Genomic DNA, 22,820 nt, shown 5'->3' on the forward strand with positions numbered 1-22,820 from the left:
AGCAAGAAAAATATCCTGCACATTGAACATCCTTGTGTGGTGAGTGTGTTGCAGTCTTTTCTTTGCCAGTAATGCTAAGCTAGACCTGGAGGCTTCTCTCAGGCTGTGGTCTTTGGTCTGCACCCAAGTGGAGTACAAACCACTTTAGCCCCGCTTGCCTACCGCTGCTTGACCTCGTTTTAAAGGCCTTTTAGCGCCATCTTTTTTAGCCAAGTGGAGCTGTCATGCTGCTTTTTTTATTTATTTTAAGACTGAAATGTTTTTCTTTTGGAGGCAGAACTCCATGCAAAAATAGGTACAATCCTGGCTTGGAGCTAATATGGTGGTTTTCTAAAATATTATAATTTTTAATTTATAAAATATTTGGTTTTAGTGAATTATGAACATGTTAATAATGGTTGATTTAAGGTCAACATATGCATCGCTTCATGGCCTTTTCATTATGCACACTAGCACGATCAAATGAGACAGTCAGAGAAGTATTAATTTCATATTTTGCGTCTGATTGTACTTTCGCCGTCGAATACTGCATCAAATAATGAAAACTGTTTCTAAGGTGTGACCCATTCTGGTAATATTATTTGTAAAAATAACTCAGTTACGAAAAAGTGCCGAATGTATGAAGACATTTTGGATGAAACTATCACACAAGAATAATATGACAAATGTACAGTAATAGTAATTGTTGTAGGAATAATAATTGTATTTTTATACATATAGATTTTATGTTAATATAATGAAAGGGACAAGCAGTACAAAATGGATGGGTAGCGAAGTGATAAATACTAGTCGTTTGACATATAAAATATGTAATATAAATATAATATAATTATATAAATATACATAATCTAAATAATGTAAATTAGATTAATATAATAAAAATGTTATTAAAACAAATATAATATATAATGGGTAAAATATAGTTCAATAATAGTTGCCTTAAGGGTCTTAAGCTTAAAGTCGAGCAGTATATTAATATTTTGATAAATTCTAATAATTTGACGTACTAGTAATATAACTATTTAAAAAAGGTGTAACCAAAATACATTACATATAAAGATAATGAATACGAAATTTTAACAAAAATGTAAAATATATATATATTTTTTAATGGATATACTGTATATCCATCCATCCATTTTCTACCGCTTATCCCGTTGGTTAAAAAATAATAATATGGGGCAGCACGGTAAGACAAGGGTTAGTGTTCGTGCCTCACAATACGAAGGTCTTGGGTTCGATCCCCGGGCTCAGGGTCATTCTGTGTGGAGTTTGCATGTTCTTCCCGTGACTGCGTGGGTTCCCTCCGGGTACTCCGGCTTCCTCCCACCTCCAAAGACATGCCCCTGGGGATAGGTTGATTGGCAACACTAAATAGTCCCTAGTGTGTGACTGTGACTGTGAATGTTGTCTGTCTATCTGTGCTGGCCCTGCGATGAGGTGGCAACTTGTGCAGGGTGTAGCTGAATGCAGCTGGGATAGGCTCCAGCCACCCCCGTGACTTGAGAGAGACAAGCTTAAGAAAATGGATGGATGGATGGATGGATGGAAGAATAATATGATGATAATCGCCACCTTATTAGTGTCAATCGTCAAAAAGATTTCTGGTTAAAGCGCTGTAATTTGCATACCAGGCCTGTAGATAGCGTTGTCACTTTTAGCGTTTGCATGGGAACAATGACTTTTTCAAAACCATTTGATGGCTCGAGAAATGGCCGTTAAATAGCCAAAACAACATTGTTTTTGTTAAATAGTCTTAAGCTTGATTGAGACTAGTCGTATAATAATCTTATGATAAATACTGATTTATTTTCATATAAATGACAACAGAATCAGAATCAGAAATACTTTAGTAATCCTCGAGTGGAAATTCAGATTTTCAGCACAATCCCATTCAAGATCAGACAAACATTACAGGGAGACAGAACAGGATCGCTGATGGGTTTGCCAATTTCTGGTGCCCCTTACAAAAAAGGTGAGAAACAGGTAAACGCTGGGGGAGGGGGGTGAGAAGAAAAATAATTCAGTCTAAGCCTGGGCCCCTGGAGAGGGGGTCCAGACTGAGGCCAAGGGGGAAAAATCTCATAGCCATAGCACACATAAGCATGTGTGTAAGAGGGAAACATCAAAGAACATAAAGGACATTAAAGACATTAGAAGAGCAGAGCTGATGTAACCAGACATTTCTACGTACAGCTACAAAAGTAAAAACTACAACAACAAAAAATAGATACAAGAGAACTGGTTCCAGAGCCCTTGCTGTGCGTCGAAGTGAATCCGACTATATCTAGCCGGAACTTCTCCAACTCACGCACTAGCTCAGGCTTCTTCCCCCCCAGCGATGTGATGTTCCACGTCCCAAGAGCTAGCTTATGTAGCCGAGGATCAGACCGCCAAGTGCCCTGCTTCAGCTGCTGCCCAGCTCACATCACACCCGACCTCTATGACCCCTGCTATGGGTGGTGAGCCCATTGGAGGGGGGACCCACGTTGCCTCTTCGGGCTGTGCCCGGCCGGGCCCCATGGGGACAGGCCCGGCCACCAGGCGCTCGCCATCGTGCCCCACCTCCGGGCCTGGTTCCAGAGGGGGGGCCCCGGTGACCCGCGTCCGGGCAAGGGAAATCTGAGTCCTTTGTTTGTGTTCTTCATAGAGGTCTTCAAGCTGCTCTTTGTCTGATCCCTCACTTAGGACCAGTTTGTCTTGGGAGACCCTACCAGGGGGCATAAAAGCCCCCGGACAACATAGCTCCTAGGATCATTGGGACACGCAAACTCCTCTACCACGTTAAGGTGGCAGCTCAGAGAGGCGCGTCTAAAACATACAAAGGTTTATTTTTTTAATATTATTTAATAAATTATGACAATGATCTACTAATAATTGGTTTTAAAGTTCTTATTCTAAGGATAATTGTCGGTCTGCAGCCGCCAAATCAGGTTGCAAAACAATGTTTAATACTTAGTGTCGTTAAAATTGTGTTAAATCATCCATGCCTGATCACATCCATCCATCCATCCATTTTCTACCGCTTGTCAGCAGTATTATTATTATTAATAATATTATTATTGTTTCACACATATACACACAACTCCGCCTTCTTCCAAACCACAGAATCCATATTTGTGCAGCTCCGTTTGCACATTTGTGTGCGCGGACCTAATTAGGTGTCATGAGAAGCTGCCTGTATGCTGCGGGGTTTAACAGAGCATGTACGACCCCTTTAAAATAAACACAAGCTAATTTCCCTGGTGCCTTTATGCACATCCTGAGCTGGCACTTCACAGCTTGCCACACACACACACACAAACACACGCTTAGACAGCGCCCTCCAGACTTGTGTTCTCCATTTTACCTCCTTTTGTGCCTGATGTCGTTCACTCTGTAATTATCGCATGATCCTCAGGGTGTGTGTAGCACGCTGAAGGAACATTACAAATATCTACAGAGGCCTATTAGCGCTTGATTAGCTGCTGAGCTGGACTGGAAGCGTGTGGGCTTCTTCTTTTTCCTCCTTCTTCTTCTTTGGAGGACAGCGTCAGGTCCTAATTAGCCAGCAGCAGAGGCGAGCTGCTCGCTGCTTTCCCGCTCAGGTGGAAGACGCTAGCCTCCGCATCAATTAGCGCGACTAAGGGGGGGAACTTTTAGCTTTTTAATCCCTTCGCTTGTGTCACGCGGAGGTGAGGATGGAGAACGGATGTTTGAAGTTAGTGTGTGGAGGGCGGTGTAGATCCGTGCAGTACAGCTCAATCAGCACAAGAAAAGTGATCTGGCTGCACTTTTCATGTGAAGTAGGGCTGGACGATATGGCCTATTATTAATATCTTGATATTTTTAGGCCATTTCACGATACACGATATATATCTCGATATTTTGCCTTAGCCTTAAATGAACACTTGATGCATATAATCACAGCAGTATGATGATTATATGTGTCTACATTAAAACATTATTCTTCATACTGCATTAATATATGTTCATTTTAAACTTTCATGCAGAGAGGGAAATCACAACTAAGTCAATTTAGCAAAACTGCATTTATTAAACAGTTAATAAGCAGTGGCACAATTTCAAAACAAAGTGTAAGATTGTCAGAGACATTTTAAAACAAGCTATTAGTGCACTTTTGTGCATGATGTCACTAAGATGACATATCAAAACAACACTAAATTAAAGTGCACTTTTTGTACAGAACGCCACTACAATAGTTTAAAACAAATAAAGTGCAGTTTTGTGCATGATGTCACACAAGATATTTCAATAAGTGTCACATAAAAATGAGCTGCATATCAAATAGTGTATATCCTGCGGCAGGGGTGTCCAAAGTGCGGCCCGCAGCTAATTGTTTACCGGCCCGCCACACATTCTGGAAATGCTATTGCAAACATTTTTAAATAATTTTAAAAAAGTGGAATGAGGTAAAATCTCACAAGAGAAAGTTGCAATGTTGATACATAGCTGCCATGCAGGCTGTTTTTTTTTCTTTTGTCTTTATTTTTCTTTTTTTGCTATTGCTCCCAAAAAAAAATTATTTTTCAAAAATAAATGTTATAATGAATTATTGGCCTATTCAAGGTTGCAATTACTTAAAATATTTCACTTTAAAATGTTTTTGTGGAAAATATTGCATATGTGGTTGCGGTATAAAAACAACATTTTCTTTGACAAAAGAGCATAAAACAACCAAAATAATAGTTAAAACGTAAAATCGAAAGATATATCTGAGGTTGATCTCGTAACTTAAGTGTTGAAAGTAAAACAAATAATAATAAAAATGTATTACTTTATGAGTGGGGGACCTTTTAGATCCCAAAGATATTTAGTGGGATTTTATTTATCTTTTCACTGTGACTGATTACTCAGAAATAATAATACATTTAAATCAATGGTGTCCTGCATTATTGATCTTTTGAGGAATCCAATTACTTCACATCAAACATTGCTTTCTGAATGTTAGAGTTTAGAGTTTGAGTTTATTTCGAACATGCAAGCATACAACAGGATACATCACAATTTCCAGTTTCTCTTTTCAACATGTTCGAAAAGGAGTAGGAAGAAGCAGAGCTTATTTAATCCTACCCCTTTTCTTTACATAACAATTGCTGAAACTTTTTTATTCACTTCCTGTTCTCAATTTATTCACAATAAACTCCATAGGTAATCACAATAAAAATAAATAAATACATAATAGTAAGAATTTAATAATAATAATTGGTGAAGAAAGTCATATTTAATATGATGAGATAAGTAAGATTACTTTAAGAATGAATGAATGGATGGATGAAATAAATTGAGAATGTTTGTCATGGTTCTTCTTCTTTGTACTTTGTAAACACTTTAAGTTTGAAGAGTTTCTTGAAGTGGATCATATTAGTACATTGTTTGATTGCTTTGCTTAATCCATTCCATAATTTAATTCCACATATTGATATACTGAAGGTCTTAAGTGTTGCACGTGCGTACAAATGTTTTAAATTACATTTTTCTCTAAGATTATATTTCTCCTCTTTTGTTGAGAAGAATTGTTGTATATTCTGGGGTAGCAGGTTATAGTTTGCTTTGTGCATAATTTTAGCTGTTTGCAAATTCACTGTCGTGGAATTTCAGTATCTTTGATTCAATAAATAAAGGATTTGTATGTTCTCTATATCCAACATTATGTATTATTCTAACTGATCTTTTTTGTAACACCGTTAATGAATGAAGTGTACTTTTGTAATTATTTCCCCATATTTCTACACAGTAGCTCAGATATGGTAACACTAGTGAGCAGTATAGAATATGAAGTGATTTTCTGTCTAGAACATGTTTTGCTTTATTCATTATTGACGTGTTTCTTGCAACTTTATGTTGTATATTTTTTACGTGAGATTTCCAGTTCAATTTATCATCAATCATTATACCTAGAAATTTGGTTTCATTTACTCTTTCAATTTCTATTCCGTCTATTTGTATTTGTGTTTGACTTTCTCTTCTACTATTACCAAATAGCATTATTTTAGTTTTACTAAGATTCAACGATAGTCTGTTTTTGTCAAACCATCTTTTTAATTTGTTAATTTCTTCTGTTATTATTTGTATTATCTCCTGTGTGTTCTCTCCTGAACAAAACGCTGTTGTATCATCCTTAAATAATACTAACTTTAAATCTTTTGTAACTTTACAAATGTCATTTATATAGAGATTGAATAATTTAGGTCCTAATATTGATCCCTGAGGTACACCACAGGATATATTTAGCGTTGTAGACATGTGTTCGCCTAGCTTCACGTATTGTTTCCTGTTCGTTAGATAACTTCTTATCCAGTTTAAGACTAACCCTCTGATGCCATATCGTTCTAGTTTTTTGATTAAAATATTGTGATTAATTGTGTCAAATGCTCTAGTTAGATCTATAAAAACTGCTGCTGCACATTTTTTACTGTCTAGTGCATTGGTCATTTCTTCTGTAATTTCAATTAAAGCCATTGAAGTTGAGACATTAGCTCTGTATCCATATTGGTTCTCTTCGAGTATTCTATTTTTATTTATGAAACTCTCTAATCTGTTATTAAACAGTTTTTCAATGATTTTAGAAAATTGTGGAAGTAAAGAAACAGGTCTATAATTTGTAAATTGATGTTTATCTCCAGTCTTATAAATTGGTGCAACTTTAGCTATTTTCATTTTGTTTGGGAATGTACCTGTTTGAAATGATAGATTACTAATATACATTAATGGTCCTGAGATCTCTTCTATAACCTTTTTTATCGTTTCCATATCAATTCCATTACAATCAGTTGAAGTCTTAGATTTACATTTTTTCACGATTGTAACTATTTCATCCTGTGTCACATTACTGAGGAACATGGAGTTGGGATTTCGCTCTATGGTATCATTATAGTCCTCAATTGGAACTGGGTCTGGAATTCTTTCTTCCAATTTTGGTCCAATATTTACAAAATAATTATTGAAGCTTTCAACTACTTCCTTTATGTTGTCATTGTTTTTATTTCCGTCTAAAAAGTATTGAGGGTAGTCCCTCTTAGTTCCATTTTTAATAATGCTATTGAGGATGCCCCATGTTGCTCTCATATTATTTTTGTTCCTGTCCAATAATTCACTGTAATATTCTTTTCTACATGATCGTAGTATGTCTGTTAACTTGTTTTTATACTTTTTGTACTTTATTTTTGCCTCTATAGTTCTTTGTGCTATAAGTTCTCTATATAGTGTATTCTTCTTCTTACAAGCATTTTTTAATCCTTTTGTCATCCATGGTTGATTATTCTTTCTCTGTTTATTACTAAGTTGTATCCATGGACAATGTTTGTCATAAAGTATTATGAACTTGTTTAAGAAATGTTCATATGCTTCATCAACCTCTTTTTCATTGTACACATTGTCCCAATCTTGCTTTTGTAGCTCAATTTTGAAAGCAGTCATCCTCTTCTCTGTGCACAGTCTTCGAAATGTCCTTTTGTCTTCCATGTTCTTCTTGTAGTGTCCATCATATATTGTAAAAACTGGCAGATGATCACTAACGTCGGTTATAAGTAGACCACTTGTAGTGTTATTGTCAAACTCATTGGTAAAAATATTATCAATAAGCGTGGCACAGTGTGCTGTGATTCTACTTGGCTTTGTGATTTTTGGATATAAACTGATGCTGTACATTGTATCAATGAAGTCATCAATAGACTTTTGCTTGTTGGGGTTCAATAAGTCAATATTAAAGTCACCACATAAGAACATTATTCTTTGACCATTATCCATGTAAGTAGCCTTGATCCATTCTTCAAACATACTTCAAATGTTTCTATACTTGACTTAGGTGATCTATATATACAACTGATGAAAATGTTTTTGCTTTTTTCCTGACATATTTCAATGGTTATACATTCTAAGATATTATCTATAGCAAATGACATGTTTTTTACCACTTTGTAGTTCAGGTTCTTCATCACGTACACAGCTACTCCTCCTCCATTTTTGTTGGTTCTGTTGATGTAGTTTAGTTCATATCCCTCCAGATCAAAATCTATTCCTTTTTTATCATCAATCCATGTTTCTGTAACAGCAATCACTTTGAATGGTTCGTTGATGTGTTCCAAAAAGTTCTTAATGTTGTTGTAGTTTGCATACAAGCTTCTGCTATTAAAATGAATAATTGACAATTTGTTATCGCATGTAATGTTGCTATTATATTGATCATCTGTATAATAAAAACAATTATTACTGATGTGGGAGAAAAAATTTGTATCTGGATCTATATCATTTTCCAAATCCTGGTTTTTGTAATCTTTGTTGCAGAAATTTTTTTGTTCCATATTTTCTTGTTCAACAATCTTTGATGTTGTTTCAATAATCTCTATAAGTGTAGGTGGATGCAATCCTGAATGTAGGTCCTCTTGTTTAGTCGTCCCTTGGAACATAGTAGTGTCGATGTTGAATTTGGGTGTTTGTTTTCTGTCAGAGTCCATTATCATCGTTGTTTTGGTAGCTGTGTAAACTTTAAAAATTGTCCAGGTCCTTGATGTCATGGACAACAATTACTCTTGCTTCTGGACCTCCATTCAGCTTGATGTAGATTTTACAGTTGGTGCTCCAAGTTCCCTGGATTTTTCCCTGCTTTCTCAAGTCGCGTGCTTTCTTGGCGATTCCAGCATTGCGTTTTGTGAGATGCTCATTCATGTACACATTTGTTCCCTTCAGCTTCTTTCCCTGTCTCAGCAATGCCATTTTAGATTTTCTGTTTACGAGTTTCACGAGCACGACTGGAGTGGCGTTGTTGTTTCTTCCGTTCATGTCAATTTCAATTTCCTTTGATTGCAGAAAGTTGACCACTTGCTGTTCTGCTGAGATCATATCCATTTCATCTGGTTCACCTTCATTATTCACAGCTTTCGCATAGGATCTTGGTTTAATTCGGTGCCCAGTCACGATGATATCATTCATTCGTTTGTCCTGATCCATTTCATCTATGATATTCCTCAACATGTTGTTGTCTTCTTGAAGGGTCTTCATTCGTTTGCCCATTTCAGTGGCTTCATTATTTCTTCTGTTGTTCTGAGATTGCAGATTTTCTATATTTTCCTGCAGACTTTTCACATCTTGTTGGTGTTCTGTTGTTACTTTTCTCAGATATTCTTTCAATTCTTTCATTTCTTCTTTCATTTCTTTCATTTCTTTTTTCATTTCTTTCATTTCTTTTTTCATTTCTTTCATTTATTTCATTTATTTTTTCATTTCTTTAATTTCTTCTTTCATTTCTTTCATTTCTTTCATTTCTTCAAGTATTTGTAGTATCACTTCTTGATTCCCATCATGTCCTGTGTCCAACCTCAAATCTTGTTCCCAGTTGTGTTCTGTAACAGCTGACCCCGAAGGTTTCGGGATTTCAATCTTTCCTTTACCTTTTCGCATCGCGGCTGTCACTGACGTCAATGCCTCTTGCTTGTGTCTTAACGGCAGTTGCTTCTTTAGCGACTTGCGGCACTTTAACTTGTTTTTTCCAACAATTTCGTATCTTGCGCCGTTCAGAGATCAATTTGAGGTGTCAGCCTGTCAACTTATATCACTCTGCGACGTCGGGATCACTTTAAAACAGCTGTAAACTCGCCGTAGCTTTTTGGGCTGTGGGGAAAATACTGCATATTTCAGTTTTACTATGAAAAACAAAGTTGTCTTTGACAGAAAAGGCATAATTTTTTTTTTTACTTTATGTCAACCTGAAGTTGATATAGAGATTTACTGTAAGCGTTACATTAAAAATTAAAATAATAATTGGACCTATTTTTAACATGTTAATGACGGAGACTTATGGTCCCCGGGAGCCCTAAATGTAAAAACAAAACAAAAAATCCATATATTTTGTTATGGTTTGAAAATGAAAAATTTCAAACGGCCCCCTCATGCTTAAATTTTTCCGTGTGCGGCCCTCAGTGGAAAAAGTTTGGACACCCCTGTCCTACGGTGTTGGTGTGAAAATAGTTGCTTCAGCATTTTGTTAGTGTGGCACCGAACGGAGATGTTGACATGCAGTGTGAAGCACTATTGATTCTCTAGCGGGTGACTTTTCAAATGATGCTACATATTAGCAGTGCTGCTACTTTTTGTAGCAACTCTTTTGCCGCATAAATGTTGAACATATTCCCGCTTTGAAGCTGTTTTTCCTGGGAATTAATATTTCCTCCATTTGTTACCAGATTCGCACCTTCTTTCTCTCGTATTACCACCCGCACCTCACCGTTAGCATCACAGCTAATGTTACCATGTCGCTACCTCTCTGCTCCGTGGGAGCGTGTGACGTTGCGCACGTGACGTATGTAACAAGGTGCGCTTGTTTTAAGTCTCTGTGAGAAGGGGAGACAAGAAAGAGTGGGAAACCCATGCAGTTTAATGCCCGCAGCTAAAAGCAACTGCGTGAGAACGTATACTCGAATATCACGATATAGTCATTGTCTATATCGCACAGAGACAAACCCGCGATATATTGAGTATATCGATATATCGCCCAGCCCTAATGTGAAGGCTCTTCGATTAGACTCCACCGCATGAACAAGCTCTTTATCACTACTACCGCTCTTTATTCTACCAAGGAACTAGCAAGAGTGTACTCTACTGAACCTAGAAAACCTAGTTTGGAATTGTCACTTACAAAGCTTAACCTATTGTTACTATAACAATCTACAAGGTTAATATAGGTTTCTTCTCTTTCTTCCCCTCCATTTTTCTGCATTCTTTCGTATCTCTAGTTATCATTACGTACATGTATTGTTGCATTTGAACAACTGTATTGTTGATAATAGAGGTAAATTATTGGTATTGTTCATTATCAATAGCGCTATTTCTATTGGTATTTGTATTGCTCCATTTGTAGTGTAATAATGCTGATTGTCATTTCTGTATTATTTTTTATTTCGCTTATTGCTTATTTGCTATCACTTTTAATCAAATCAAATCAAATCAACTTTATTTATAAAGCACATTTAAAATTTACCACAGGGGTAGCCAAAGTGCTGTACAATGGGCAGGTTAAAAGATAATACGAGAACCGAGCAAACACAACACAACACAAACAGAACACGATAAAAAATAAATAAATAAAATATAAAAACATAAAAACAGGTTCACAGCAGGTGTATTATCGGGCGCCATTGCAGGATGGATATCACTCAGTGTTAAAAGCCATGGAATAAAAGTATATTTTTAAGAGAGATTTAAAAACAGGAAGAGAGGAGGCTTGTCTAACACTCAGAGGTAGGTTGTTCCAGAGCTTGGGAGCAGCAGCAACGAAAGCTCTGTCACCTCTAAGCTTCAGCCTTGTGTCCGGGACCGTTAGTAGCAGCTGATCTTAGGGATCGGGTGGGGCAGTAAGGCTGAAGGAGGTCGGAGAGATATGTTGGCGCGAGGTTGTTTAGACATTTAAAAACAAATAAAAGGAGTTTAAAATTGATTCTGTAACGCACAGGGAGCCAGTGAAGGGACCATCATATTTGTACATATCGTATTTGCTGATGTTGCTCTATTGTTGTTGTTGTTATTGTTGTGTTTGCTGTTGTTGTTTTTGTCTCTCTGTCTAATCCCCCTGTTGTCCCCACAATTTCCCCCTCTGTCTTCCTTTTTTTTCTCTTTCTATCCCCTCCTGCTCCGGCCCGGCTGCACCAAATGATAATATAAATACATTAAATAAAGTCAAATACAAATAAGGCAACAAGAGAAGTATCCTACACTTCTCTTTTGTAAAGTAAATCTGAACAGCCAATATGGGCATCTACATCTACTATATGATTTGCCTGAGAAGCTGGACAGGACAAAAACAAAAACCAAAAAAATTTTAAACAATTTTTTAAAACTTTTCTCCACAAAACTGAAAAAGTGGCTTAAGGAAAAACAGAAGTGTGAGCACTAGAACTGGGTGTAGTGTGGACAAATAGGGCCAGTTATTTTCAATGTGTTTTTATTTTTGTACTTGTCTTAATCCTTTTGTATGTGTTTTACCTGCTCAGGGGCCTTGTGGTCAGAGTGTCCGCCCTGAGATCGTTAGGTCGTGAGTTCAATCCCTGGCCGAGTCATACCAAAGACTATAAAAATGGGACCCATTACCTCCCTGCTTGGCACTCAGCATCAAGGGTTGGAATTGTGGGTTAAATCGAGCACGGCCACCGCTGCTGCTCACTGCTCCCCTCACCTCCCAGGGGGTGGAACAAGGGGATGGGTCAAATGCAGAGGTTAATTTCACCACACCTAGTGTGTGTGTGACTATCAGTTTACACTTTTCTCAACTTTTCTTTAAAAGCCTAACCAGGGACAAGGGTGGAAAATTAGCCTATGGCTATAAGTCATATGTACTTTGACATCGGTTACCTATGTGTAGCAATGTTTAATTGTACTGTCCCTGTCAAATAAATAAATAAAATACAAAATGAACCCATGCAGAACCTTGTTCTGAATGAAACTCACTCCCTTAAACGCACACACTTATTATATTCTGCGGCCAGTCATCTCAATCACATGGCGCTAATTAACGATTATGTTAATGCAAAGTGCAATTTCTCTTCCGCGGCGGGCGCCAGAACAGTATCAGTGCCCGAGTCGCTCAGTATCAACAGAACGCCGTCATCAAACATAATTAACATCACGAGCCGCCCATTAAAAAGTAGGTCGGTGCCTGCGTCGCTTCATGTCAGAATACCAGCACTAGTTGTTGTTATATTTGGCTGTAAATGCTGTGGTTTTTTTACCACAGCATGAGCATGAAATGGGAGCTCCCTGTGTGACCTGCATAGTGCTGGCTGCGCGGTCGCTGGTGTTGAGATGACATGTGATGGATGGCAGATAGCCGGGAGGCAGGCTGCGCCGTCTGGGCTGCTTCCCCGCTCCTTTGCATCCCCCACATCCCAGCATCCACATCAATCAGACCCGACTAGCGGGGGCTATTCCTGGTTCTCCCCCTCTATACACACACACACACACACACACACACCTATGCGTCTCCCTCCTCCAGCATCTCCTTGCCTGTAGCCAATCGACTTTGGCAGGATGAAGGTGAAGGCATGCACCACCTGTGCTCGCCCCACTTTAACACTTTTGCAACTGCCTCTGCATGCGCTTTAAAATGTTGCTAATCACACAACCTCGCACAACACTACAGTGAACTGATCAGCGCTATTACTGCTGACATAGCAGTCTGCTCCTTACCGCTGTTACAACATTGTTTCTGTTGCTGCAATGTCGCACACTATACTTGTTAGAGATGTCCGATAATGGCTTTTTTGCCGATATCCGATATTCCGATATTGTCCAACTCTTAATTACCGATACTAATATCAACCGATACCGATATATACAGTTGTGGAATTAACACATTAGTATGCCTAATTTTGTTGTGATGCCCCGCTGGATGCATTAAACAATGTAACAAGGTTTTCCAAAATAAGAGAACAACTTCAACTCAAGTTATAGAAAAATGTGCCAACATGGCACTGCCATATTTATTATTGAAGTCACAAAGTGCATTATTTTTTTTTAACATGCCTCAAAACAGCAGCTTGGAATTTGGGACATGCTCTCCCTGAGAGAGCATGAGGAGGTTGAGGTGGGGGTTAGGGGGTAGCGGGGGGTGTATATTGTAGCGTGCCGGAAGAGTTAGTGCTGCAAGGGGTTGTGGGTATTAGTTCTGTTGTGTTTATGTTGTGTTACGGTGCGGATGTTCTCCCGAAATGTGTTTGTCATTCTTGTTTGGTGTGGGTTCACAGTGTGGCGCATGTTTGTAACAGTGTTAAAGTTCTTTATACGGCTACCCTCAGTGTGACCTGTATGGCTTTTGACCAATTATGCATTGCATTCACTTGTGAGTGTGTCAAAAGCCATAGATATTATGTGACTGGGCCGGCACGCAAAGGCAGTGCCTTTAAGGTTTATTGGCGCTCTGTACTTATTCCTACGTCCGTGTACACAGCGGCGTTTTGAAAAGTCATAAATTTTACTTTATGAAACCGATACCGATAATTCCCATATTACATTTTAAAGCATTTATTGGCCGATAATATCGGCAGTCCGATATTATCGGACATCCCTAATACTTGTGTATAACGACCAGATGGTAAAAACTTTCTCATACATTACAAAGGAATGGCGATATTATTGCATCTGTGAAAAATTGATTAATCACACGAGTTAACTTGTCAATAAGGAAGTATTTTAAATATGGTGTTGATATTTTACACTGTCAATAGCACTCTCCATAAATCAATTGAAAAATGTGCACGTAAAACAATTTTTTTTTTTGCTGCAGCTGTTACATATACCGTACTGTAATAATTTACATGGTAATTGGGATTTGTTATATATTGTATATATTATATAAAAATATAATATAATATTTCAGTATTTATTATATACTGTATACATCATGTGTAAATATTACATTTGTTATATTTTATATTGCTACTATTGTACATTTTTAGTCTACTTGATTATTATTATTATAGAGGTTTATTTGAAATAGGGACAGATACAAAAACATAGACATCTGAAACAGTTATCCAATGTATGCATCATAGTGTTTGTAGCCAAAGCTAATTTACAACACTTGTCCCCAACAATAACAACAACAACACGTATCCAACATCATAAAAATAGGAAAATAAAAAATAGAATAAGGCAAAGATGAGTTGATAACAATGATAATAGAAATAATACAGACAAAGTGCAAACTAGATGAAAGCCAATAATAATAATAACACAGAAAGTGCAGACTAGATAAAAACCAATTAGTAAAAATTAGTAAAAACTAAACATGGGAACACGATTGTTGCTCAACTAGCCATAATTTTGTTTGTTTTTTGAAAGTGACAAGTGCAGGTATACTTTTCAAAGTGTCAGGTAGAGAGTTCCATAGTTGTGGTCCTTTTATTGAAAAGGCAGTCTGGGCAAAAGATGTCCTACGGAATGGAACGCAACAGTTGCCTTTTGACATTGCTCGGGTGGTAGATCTGGTACCACTTTGCAGTCTTGTAGTTGCCTTGCAAGGCAATTGGGGAGCAGAGTTATCCAAGCATTTAAAAACCAGTTTGACTGTGTGTAACAAAATAAAATTGGTAAAACTTAAAATATTGTATTAGGTTAAAATTTGGCAATGATGATATTGTATACTCTTCTTGTCTAGGACTTTCAAGGTGCGGTTATAAAGACACTCAATGGTCTTGATTGATGACTGGTGTGCCTGGGACCATGTAGTTAAGCCATAAGATATGTGTGAAAGAATCATTGAATTCATAAAAGTAAAAGCACAGCTGAGAGTTAAGCAGTTTCTTATAATCTTAAAACAGCCTAGGTTTGCCTTCAGGGTTTTACACATTTTCTTAATGTGACTTATAAAATTCAGCTGATAGCCTATGATTATGCCCAAATATTTGACTTTAGGTACTTGTTCAATGAGTGAACTTTTTTGAACTGAATTTTTATATTCAGGTTTGTTTGAGGTAGCTTTTTTATGGAGAAGCAGACAGAGTTAGTCTTTTTAGTGTTTAGGGTTAAACAGGATGATGCCAGCCAAGATGCTATTTTGTCTAATTTAGCATTTAACTTTAATACCTGCTTTATCCTTTCCATCCTTACCCTTTCCATCCTTTCAAACTGAGCTACTGTGTGGAACAATATCCCTTGTGGATCAATAAAGTTTGTCTGAGTCTAATCCTTCATGCATCATCAGTATCGGAATCGGCATCATAAAACCCTGATTGGAACATCCTTAGTTTAATTGAGTGTTGGTCTCCTTTAGGAAGTTGTCCACCACATTATTGTTTGCAAGGCTTAAGGCGGACAAATACCTGCTGGACATTCAGTGCGCTGCTAACTGCTAAGCTCGCAGGGTGAAATCTTTGTGTCCGTTCCTGATGAAGGTCCCCCGAGTGCTCCTCTCGGCTGTCACAACGCTTCTTCGTCTTCAGGAAGCTGGAGTCCGTTCAGCGCCCTGCAACTTTTAAAAAACCGAGGAGGAAGTGGTTCGCTCCGTCGTTACCTAGCAACCGCCTCGGTCGTCAGGCTTCTTCCTCACCTTCGGGCCGAAGGTCCACAGGAGGAGGTCATAAATAGCAACCCTCTCAAGACGTCTGTGTGATGGTCGCTTCGTTCAGACGGCGGTCAGGTCGCGAGCTCTCAGCGGCGTGTCAAGTGTCAGCCGGAGCGGCGCTGCTATTCTCGGCCTCTTCGCCAGGAAGTCCTCCTCCTCCTCGTCATCGGGTTGTGCGAGGAAGGAGATGATAGAGACCACCGCAATGACCCCCTTGCCCTCATTCCCACAGGGAATTAAACTAACGGCTTGTTGTTTAATCATGCAAATTAGGCAGTTCTTAATTTAGAGATTAATTATAGGTTGTAATTTGTCAGTCTGCCCCTGACGCCCCTTGTGTTTTCCTATCAGGGCCGCAATCAAATAGAGGAGACTTTCATTTAACACGGAGAGAAGTTGAATAATTATACCTCACTGATGACGTCTGACCTCTCCTGACGTTCTCCACCTGTGCTTTACTTTATTAGTGACTCATTCAAATGCCCTTTTCACTGCTTCCTCAAGTCTGATGCTTTTTGTCTCCTCACAGTGTTTGCCGATGCGCGGCCATGGCTTCGTGCTGGACAAGTACAAGTGTGTCTGCAGGACAGGATTCTACCATCCCAGCCGAGTGGCCGTCAGCGGCGTCACCAGTGAGTCGGGTTGTCTGCGTTCTAGATCAAGGGTTTCAAACTGACTATAGCTCAGGGGCCACATGGAGGAAAGTCTATTCCCAAGTGGGCCGGACTGGTAAAATTACGGCATGATAACTTAAAAATAAAGACAACTTCAGGTTGTTTTCTTTGTTTCAAAATAGAACAAGCACATTCTGAAAATGTGCAAATCATAATGGTTTTTTTAACAAGTACATGTTGCGGTTAATATTCTATCTTTTTTATTTATTTATTTTTTTTAATTTTTCCTTCGGTCAGTGGTCTACAAAATAAACAAACAGTTTTACATCCATAAATTGAAAATGTAGCTGACTGAAAGGGTTTATGCTGAAGTTGAACACTTATTGAGCCTAACCCTATAAACAATGTCAAGTACAAGATGAGCTTCCTAAAAATATGAAATTTCCTTTGCACAACATACTATAAATACAACTTGTACACAACATAAACACTGTTCAATTATATACACAGTGAAGACGTGAAATATCCTTGTACACGTGTTAGTTTAACCTTTGTACCAATTATATACTATATACAAACAATTATACTTCCATTATTATTTACATCCCACATTTATTTTGTAATTAACATCGATCATAGTATTAACTACTGTGTTGATTCAAGAGTGATATATTTTTCCCTTAAAGTGTTTTTTAAATGTGAGAATGGAACTGAAACATTTTAAGGAATCATCCAAACTGTTCCACAGATGAACCCCCCTGACAGAAACACATCTACTTTTTAAGCTCGTTCTTATGTTTGCTTTCTGAAAGACAGCTGAACCTCTGAGGTCATAGGTACTCTCCCTAGGTTTGAACCTCTCCTGTAGACACCCAGGCAGCATGTGGTTATGAGCTTTATACGTCACAATAGCAAGATCGTGCAGTTTTAATGTTTTTAATTTAATAAAGAGAGCATTGGTATGGTCATGATAATCTGCATAATTTATAATTCTAATGGCTTTCTTTTGAAGTAAGAACATAGAGTTGATGTTTGATTTTTAATTGTTACCCCGGATTTCAACACAATAATTAAGATATGGGAGTACGAAAGAAATATATAACATGTTAAGAGCCTTTTGATTTACAGAGTTTTAAATTTTATGTAACATAGCAATAATTTTTGCCATCTTTGTCTTGAGTATATTTATGTACAGTTTCCAATTTAATTTATCATCTATAAAGATTCCCAAAAATGTTGTTGAATACACCCTTTCTATCTCCATATCATCAATTCTTATGTGACACTGTATGTTATTTTTCCTATTTCGAAAAATTCTATATTTTATTTTATCTAGGTTGATTGATAGTTTATTGGCATAAAACCATTGCTTTAGTATGTGGAGTTCACTCTCTACAGTCTCTAGGAGCTGGCCAAGGTCTTGTCCAGAACAGTACAGGCTTGTATCATTAGCAAAGAGAATACAGTTGAGTTTTTTAAAGACTTTACAGATGTCATTAATATACAATAAAAACAATTTTGGTCCCAGTACAGAACCTTGGGGTACTCCATGTTTTATAATCTTTTTATATGAATCTACATTATTCATATGCACATACTGTTCTCTGCCAACAAGATAACTCTTCAACCAATCATGAGCAAGACCTCTGACACCATACCTCTGCATTTTGTTTAAAAGTAATGTGTGATCGATGGTGTCAAAGGCCTTGCTCAGGTCAATAAAAACGCCAACAGCAAACTCCTTCTTATAAATTGCAGTGGTTACCTCCTCAACTAATTCCATCACTGCCATGGAAGTAGACCTGTTTGATCGAAAACCGTATTGGTGTTCACTTAGCAAGTGATGCTTGTCAATAAAACTGTCTAATCTTGATACAAATAATTTTTCAAGGACTTTTGAAAATTGTGAGAGTAAAGAAATAGGCCTATAGTTGGTGAACTGATGTTCATCTCCACTTTTGAAGATGGGAATAACTTTTGCCGTTTTCATTTTCATTGGAAAGACACCTTTTTATAAAAGAAATATTACATATATAAGTGAAGAGAACAGCTATAAAATCAACAATTTCTTTGATCAGAGAAATGTCTAAGTCACAGCAGTCTGTTGACTTGTTTTTCTGAGAATTTACAATTTCTGTGATTTCCCTTTCATGAACAGGAGAAATGAAAAACGATTCTACAGTAAGTACCTTTGAATGGTTTGTTCATTAAATTTGACACTGTTTTCGGGTTGTACAATTTAATTTGCTAAATTGGGTCCAACATTCACAAAGAAGGTGTTAAAAGCATCTGTTATTTCCTTAGAGTCATTTATAGTTTGACTATTTTCTATGAAATAGCTTGGATGTTCCTTATTTGTCATGTTTTTTTTTAATGATACCATTTAAAACTTTACACTTACCCTGGATGCTATTTTTATGTTGTTCTAATAGGTTACAGAAATGTGTTCTTTTGCTGTGCTTTATTATTTGTGTTAACTTATTTTTGTACGTTTTATATTTGTGTTCAGTTTCTTTGGTTCTGTGCTTTAAAGGCCTACTGAAATGAGATTGTCTTATTTAAACGGGGATAGCAGATCCATTCTATGTGTCATACTTGATCATTTCGCGATATTGCCATATTTTTGCTGAAAGGATTTAGTAGAGAACATCGACGATAAAGTTCGCAACTTTTGGTCGCTGATAAAAAAGCCTTGCCTGTACCGGAAGTAGCGTGACGTCACAAGTTGTGGAGCTCCTCACATCTGCACATTGTTTACAATCATGGCCACAAGCAGCGAGAGCGATTCGGACCGAGAAAGCGACGATTTCCCCATTAATTTGAGCGAGGATGAAAGATTTGTGGATGAGGAAAGTGAGAGTGAAGAACTTGAGGGCAGTGGAAGCGATTCAGATAGGGAAGATGCTGTGAGAGGCGGGTGGGACCTGATATTCAGCTGGGAATGACTAAAACAGTAAATAAACACAAGACATATATATACTCTATTAGCCACAACACAACCAGGCTTATATTTAATATGCCACAAATGAATCCCGCATAACAAACACCTCCCCCCTCCCGTCCATATAACCCGCCAATACAAATCAAACACCCGCACAACACACTCAATCCCACAGCCCAAAGTACCGTTCACCTCCCCAAAGTTCATACAGCACATATATTTCCCCAAAGTTACGTATGTGACATACACATAGCGGCACGCACGTACGGGCAAGCGATCAAATGTTTGGAAGCCGCAGCTGCGTACTCACGGTAGCGCGTATCCAACTCAAAGTCCTCCTGGTAAGAGTCTCTGTTGTCCCATTTCCACAAGCATGCGTATCCAACTCAAAGTCCTCCTGGTAAGAGTCTATGTTGTCCCAGTTCTCCACAGGCCAATGATAAAGCTTGACTGTCATCGTTCGGGAATGTAAACAATGAAACACAGGCTACGACGTAGCTGCTACGTGTTTGTGTTGCTGCAGCCGGCCGCTAATACACCGCTTCCCACCTACAGCTTTCTTCTTTGCTATCTCCATTGTTAATTAAACAAATTGCAAAAGATTCACCAACACAGATGTCCAGAATACTGTGGAATTTTGCGATGAAAACAGACGATTTAATAGCTGACCACAATGGTGTCCCAAAATGTCCGCTACAATCCGTGACGTCACGCACAAATGTCATCATACCGACACGTTTTCAGCAGGATATTTCACGGGAAATTTAAAATTCCACTTTACTAATCTAACCCGGCCGCATTGGCATGTGTTGCAATGTTAAAATTTCATCATTGATATATAAACTATCAGACTGCGTGGTCGGTAGTAGTGGGTTTCAGTAGGCCTTTAAATGTTTCCTGTAAAGATATTTTTTCTTTTTGCAGGACTTTAGTATTCCCCTTGTGATCCACACCTTAACAGTGCTGTCCTTAATGCCATTTTTTTAATTGGACAGTGCTTTTTAGGGGTGTGGGGGGAAAAAAATTTGAATTCGAATGGCGATTCTCACGTTGTGCGATTCAGAATCAATTCTCATTTTAAAAAAAATTATTTTATTTTTTTAAAATTATTATTTAAAATTTTTATTTTTTTTAAATTATTATTTAAAATTTTTATTTTTTAAATTAATCAATCCAACAAAACAATACACAGCAATACCATAACAATGCAATCCAATTCCAAAACCAAACCCGACCCAGCAACACTCAGAACTGCAATGAACAGAGCAATTGAGAGGAGACACAAACACGACACAGAACAACCCAAAAGTAGTGAAACAAAAATGAATATTATCAACAACAGTATCAATATTTGTTATAATTTCAACATAGCAGTGATTAAAAATCCCTCATTGACATTATCATTAGACATTTATAAAAATAAAAATAAATGAACAATAGTGTCACAGTGGCTTACACTTGCATCGCATCTCCTAAGCTTGACAACACACTGTGTCCAATATTTTCACAAAGATAAAATAAGTCATATTTTTGGTTCATTTAATAGTTAAAACAAATTTAAATTATTGCAATCAGTTGATAAAACATTGTCCTTTACAATTATAAAATATGTTTACAAAAATCTACTACTCTGCTTGCATGTCAGCAGACTGAGGTAGATCCTGCTGAAATCCTATGTATTGAATGAATAGAGAATCCTTTTGAATCGGGAAAAAATCGTTTTGGAATCGAGAATCGTGTTTGAATTGAAAAAAAATCGATTTTGAATCGAATCGTGACCCCAATAATCGATATTGAATCGAATCGTAGGACACCCAAAGATTCACAGCCCTAGTGCTTATCATACAGTTTTATGAAAATGTTAAGAAAAGTTTCATATACCTCATCCGGGTCTGTGGAGGTATAAACCTCCCCCCAGTTTTGAGCGCATAACTCAGACTTGAATGCTGCCATAGTTTCTGGTGTTTGGTGTCTGACAAATCTATATTGAACTGCTTTTTTGTTTTTTTTCTTATCAAAGAAATTGTGGAAAATGTTGAATACAGGTAGATGATCACTTATGTCATTGAGTAGTATTCCTGCTGTTATTTGATTCTCCGGTTGATTGGTGAAAATGTTATCTATCAGTGTGGCAAAGTCTACTGTTATCCTGGTTGGTTTTGTGATAAGGGGAAATAGATCATTGCTGTACAATCCTGTTATAAAATCTGTTGTTTTGGTACTGTCCATGGGGTTCAGAAGATTAATATTAAAATCACCGCACACAATATGGATCTTGTTTGACTTACTAAACAAATTTTTTGATTGAATGCGTTTAGACATGATCCAGGTGTTCTATAAACACAACTGACATTTATTTTTGGGGATTTTTCTACTTCAATTTTATACATTCAAAGACTCCAGCTATAGCAGTTGATTTACTATCAATCTTTCAACAGTTTAAATCTCGATTCACAAAAAGTGCTACTCCTCTTTTTCCAACTCTATTTGTAGTGAATAATTCATAACCTTCCAATCTCATTTCACAACACTTGGTCTCATCGAGCCAAGTCTCTGAGACTGCAACAACACAACATTTTTTGAACTGGCTCAGTTATTCTCTATTATTTTCATAGTTTTTATACGAGCTTCGGCTATTAAAATGTATTATGGTAAATTATTTGTCCACATTCACACGTTTAAATTGTTCATCTGTGTAGTACTCAGTTTCTGGTGATATCATTGTAAAGATTACAATCTGCATCTATGTCACTGCCAAACTCATTTGAATTGCAGTTGTAATTGATATTGTCATAGAAGTCTAGTTGGATGTGATTAGAATTATTATACAGTTCACTACTATTATTATTATCAGTACTTCTACATTCTAATTCCTTATCACCAACATTGGTAAAGATATTTTTTAATTCACTTTCCATTATATTTTAGTTTTTTCTTTTTTCTTTGTACAGATAACACATTTGTATCCACCTCCACTGAAACACTTGCACTGAAACACACACACACACAACTGACAAGACTTGTACTCTATTATGAGCGTCCCAAAGCAGTCCAAGAGAAAACAAGTTTGTATTTGGTATTAGGTTAGTGTTTATACGTGGTGTTGAGTATACACTACCGTTCAAAAGTTTGGGGTCACCCAAATAATTTTGTGGAATAGCCTTCATTTCTAAGAACAACAATAGACTGTCGAGTTTCAGATGAAAGTTCTCTT

The 22,820-nt window shown here is 37.3% G+C and overlaps 1 protein-coding gene across 4 annotated transcripts in view; it reads left to right on the forward strand.

Moving 5' to 3' along the window:
- gpr158a (G protein-coupled receptor 158a) overlaps positions 1-22,820 on the forward strand; it is a 188,240-nt gene that overhangs the window by 96,752 nt on the left and 68,668 nt on the right. For all 4 annotated transcript variants that reach the window (XM_062020954.1, XM_062020958.1, XM_062020956.1 and 1 more), the window contains exon 6: positions 16,581-16,683. In XM_062020954.1, the coding sequence (XP_061876938.1) occupies positions 16,581-16,683 (103 nt within the window). The remainder of the gene's footprint in view (positions 1-16,580; positions 16,684-22,820) is intronic.

The sequence above is a fragment of the Entelurus aequoreus genome, linkage group LG15 (assembly GCF_033978785.1).
Source record: "Entelurus aequoreus isolate RoL-2023_Sb linkage group LG15, RoL_Eaeq_v1.1, whole genome shotgun sequence".
NCBI classification, from domain to species: Eukaryota; Metazoa; Chordata; class Actinopteri; order Syngnathiformes; family Syngnathidae; genus Entelurus; species Entelurus aequoreus.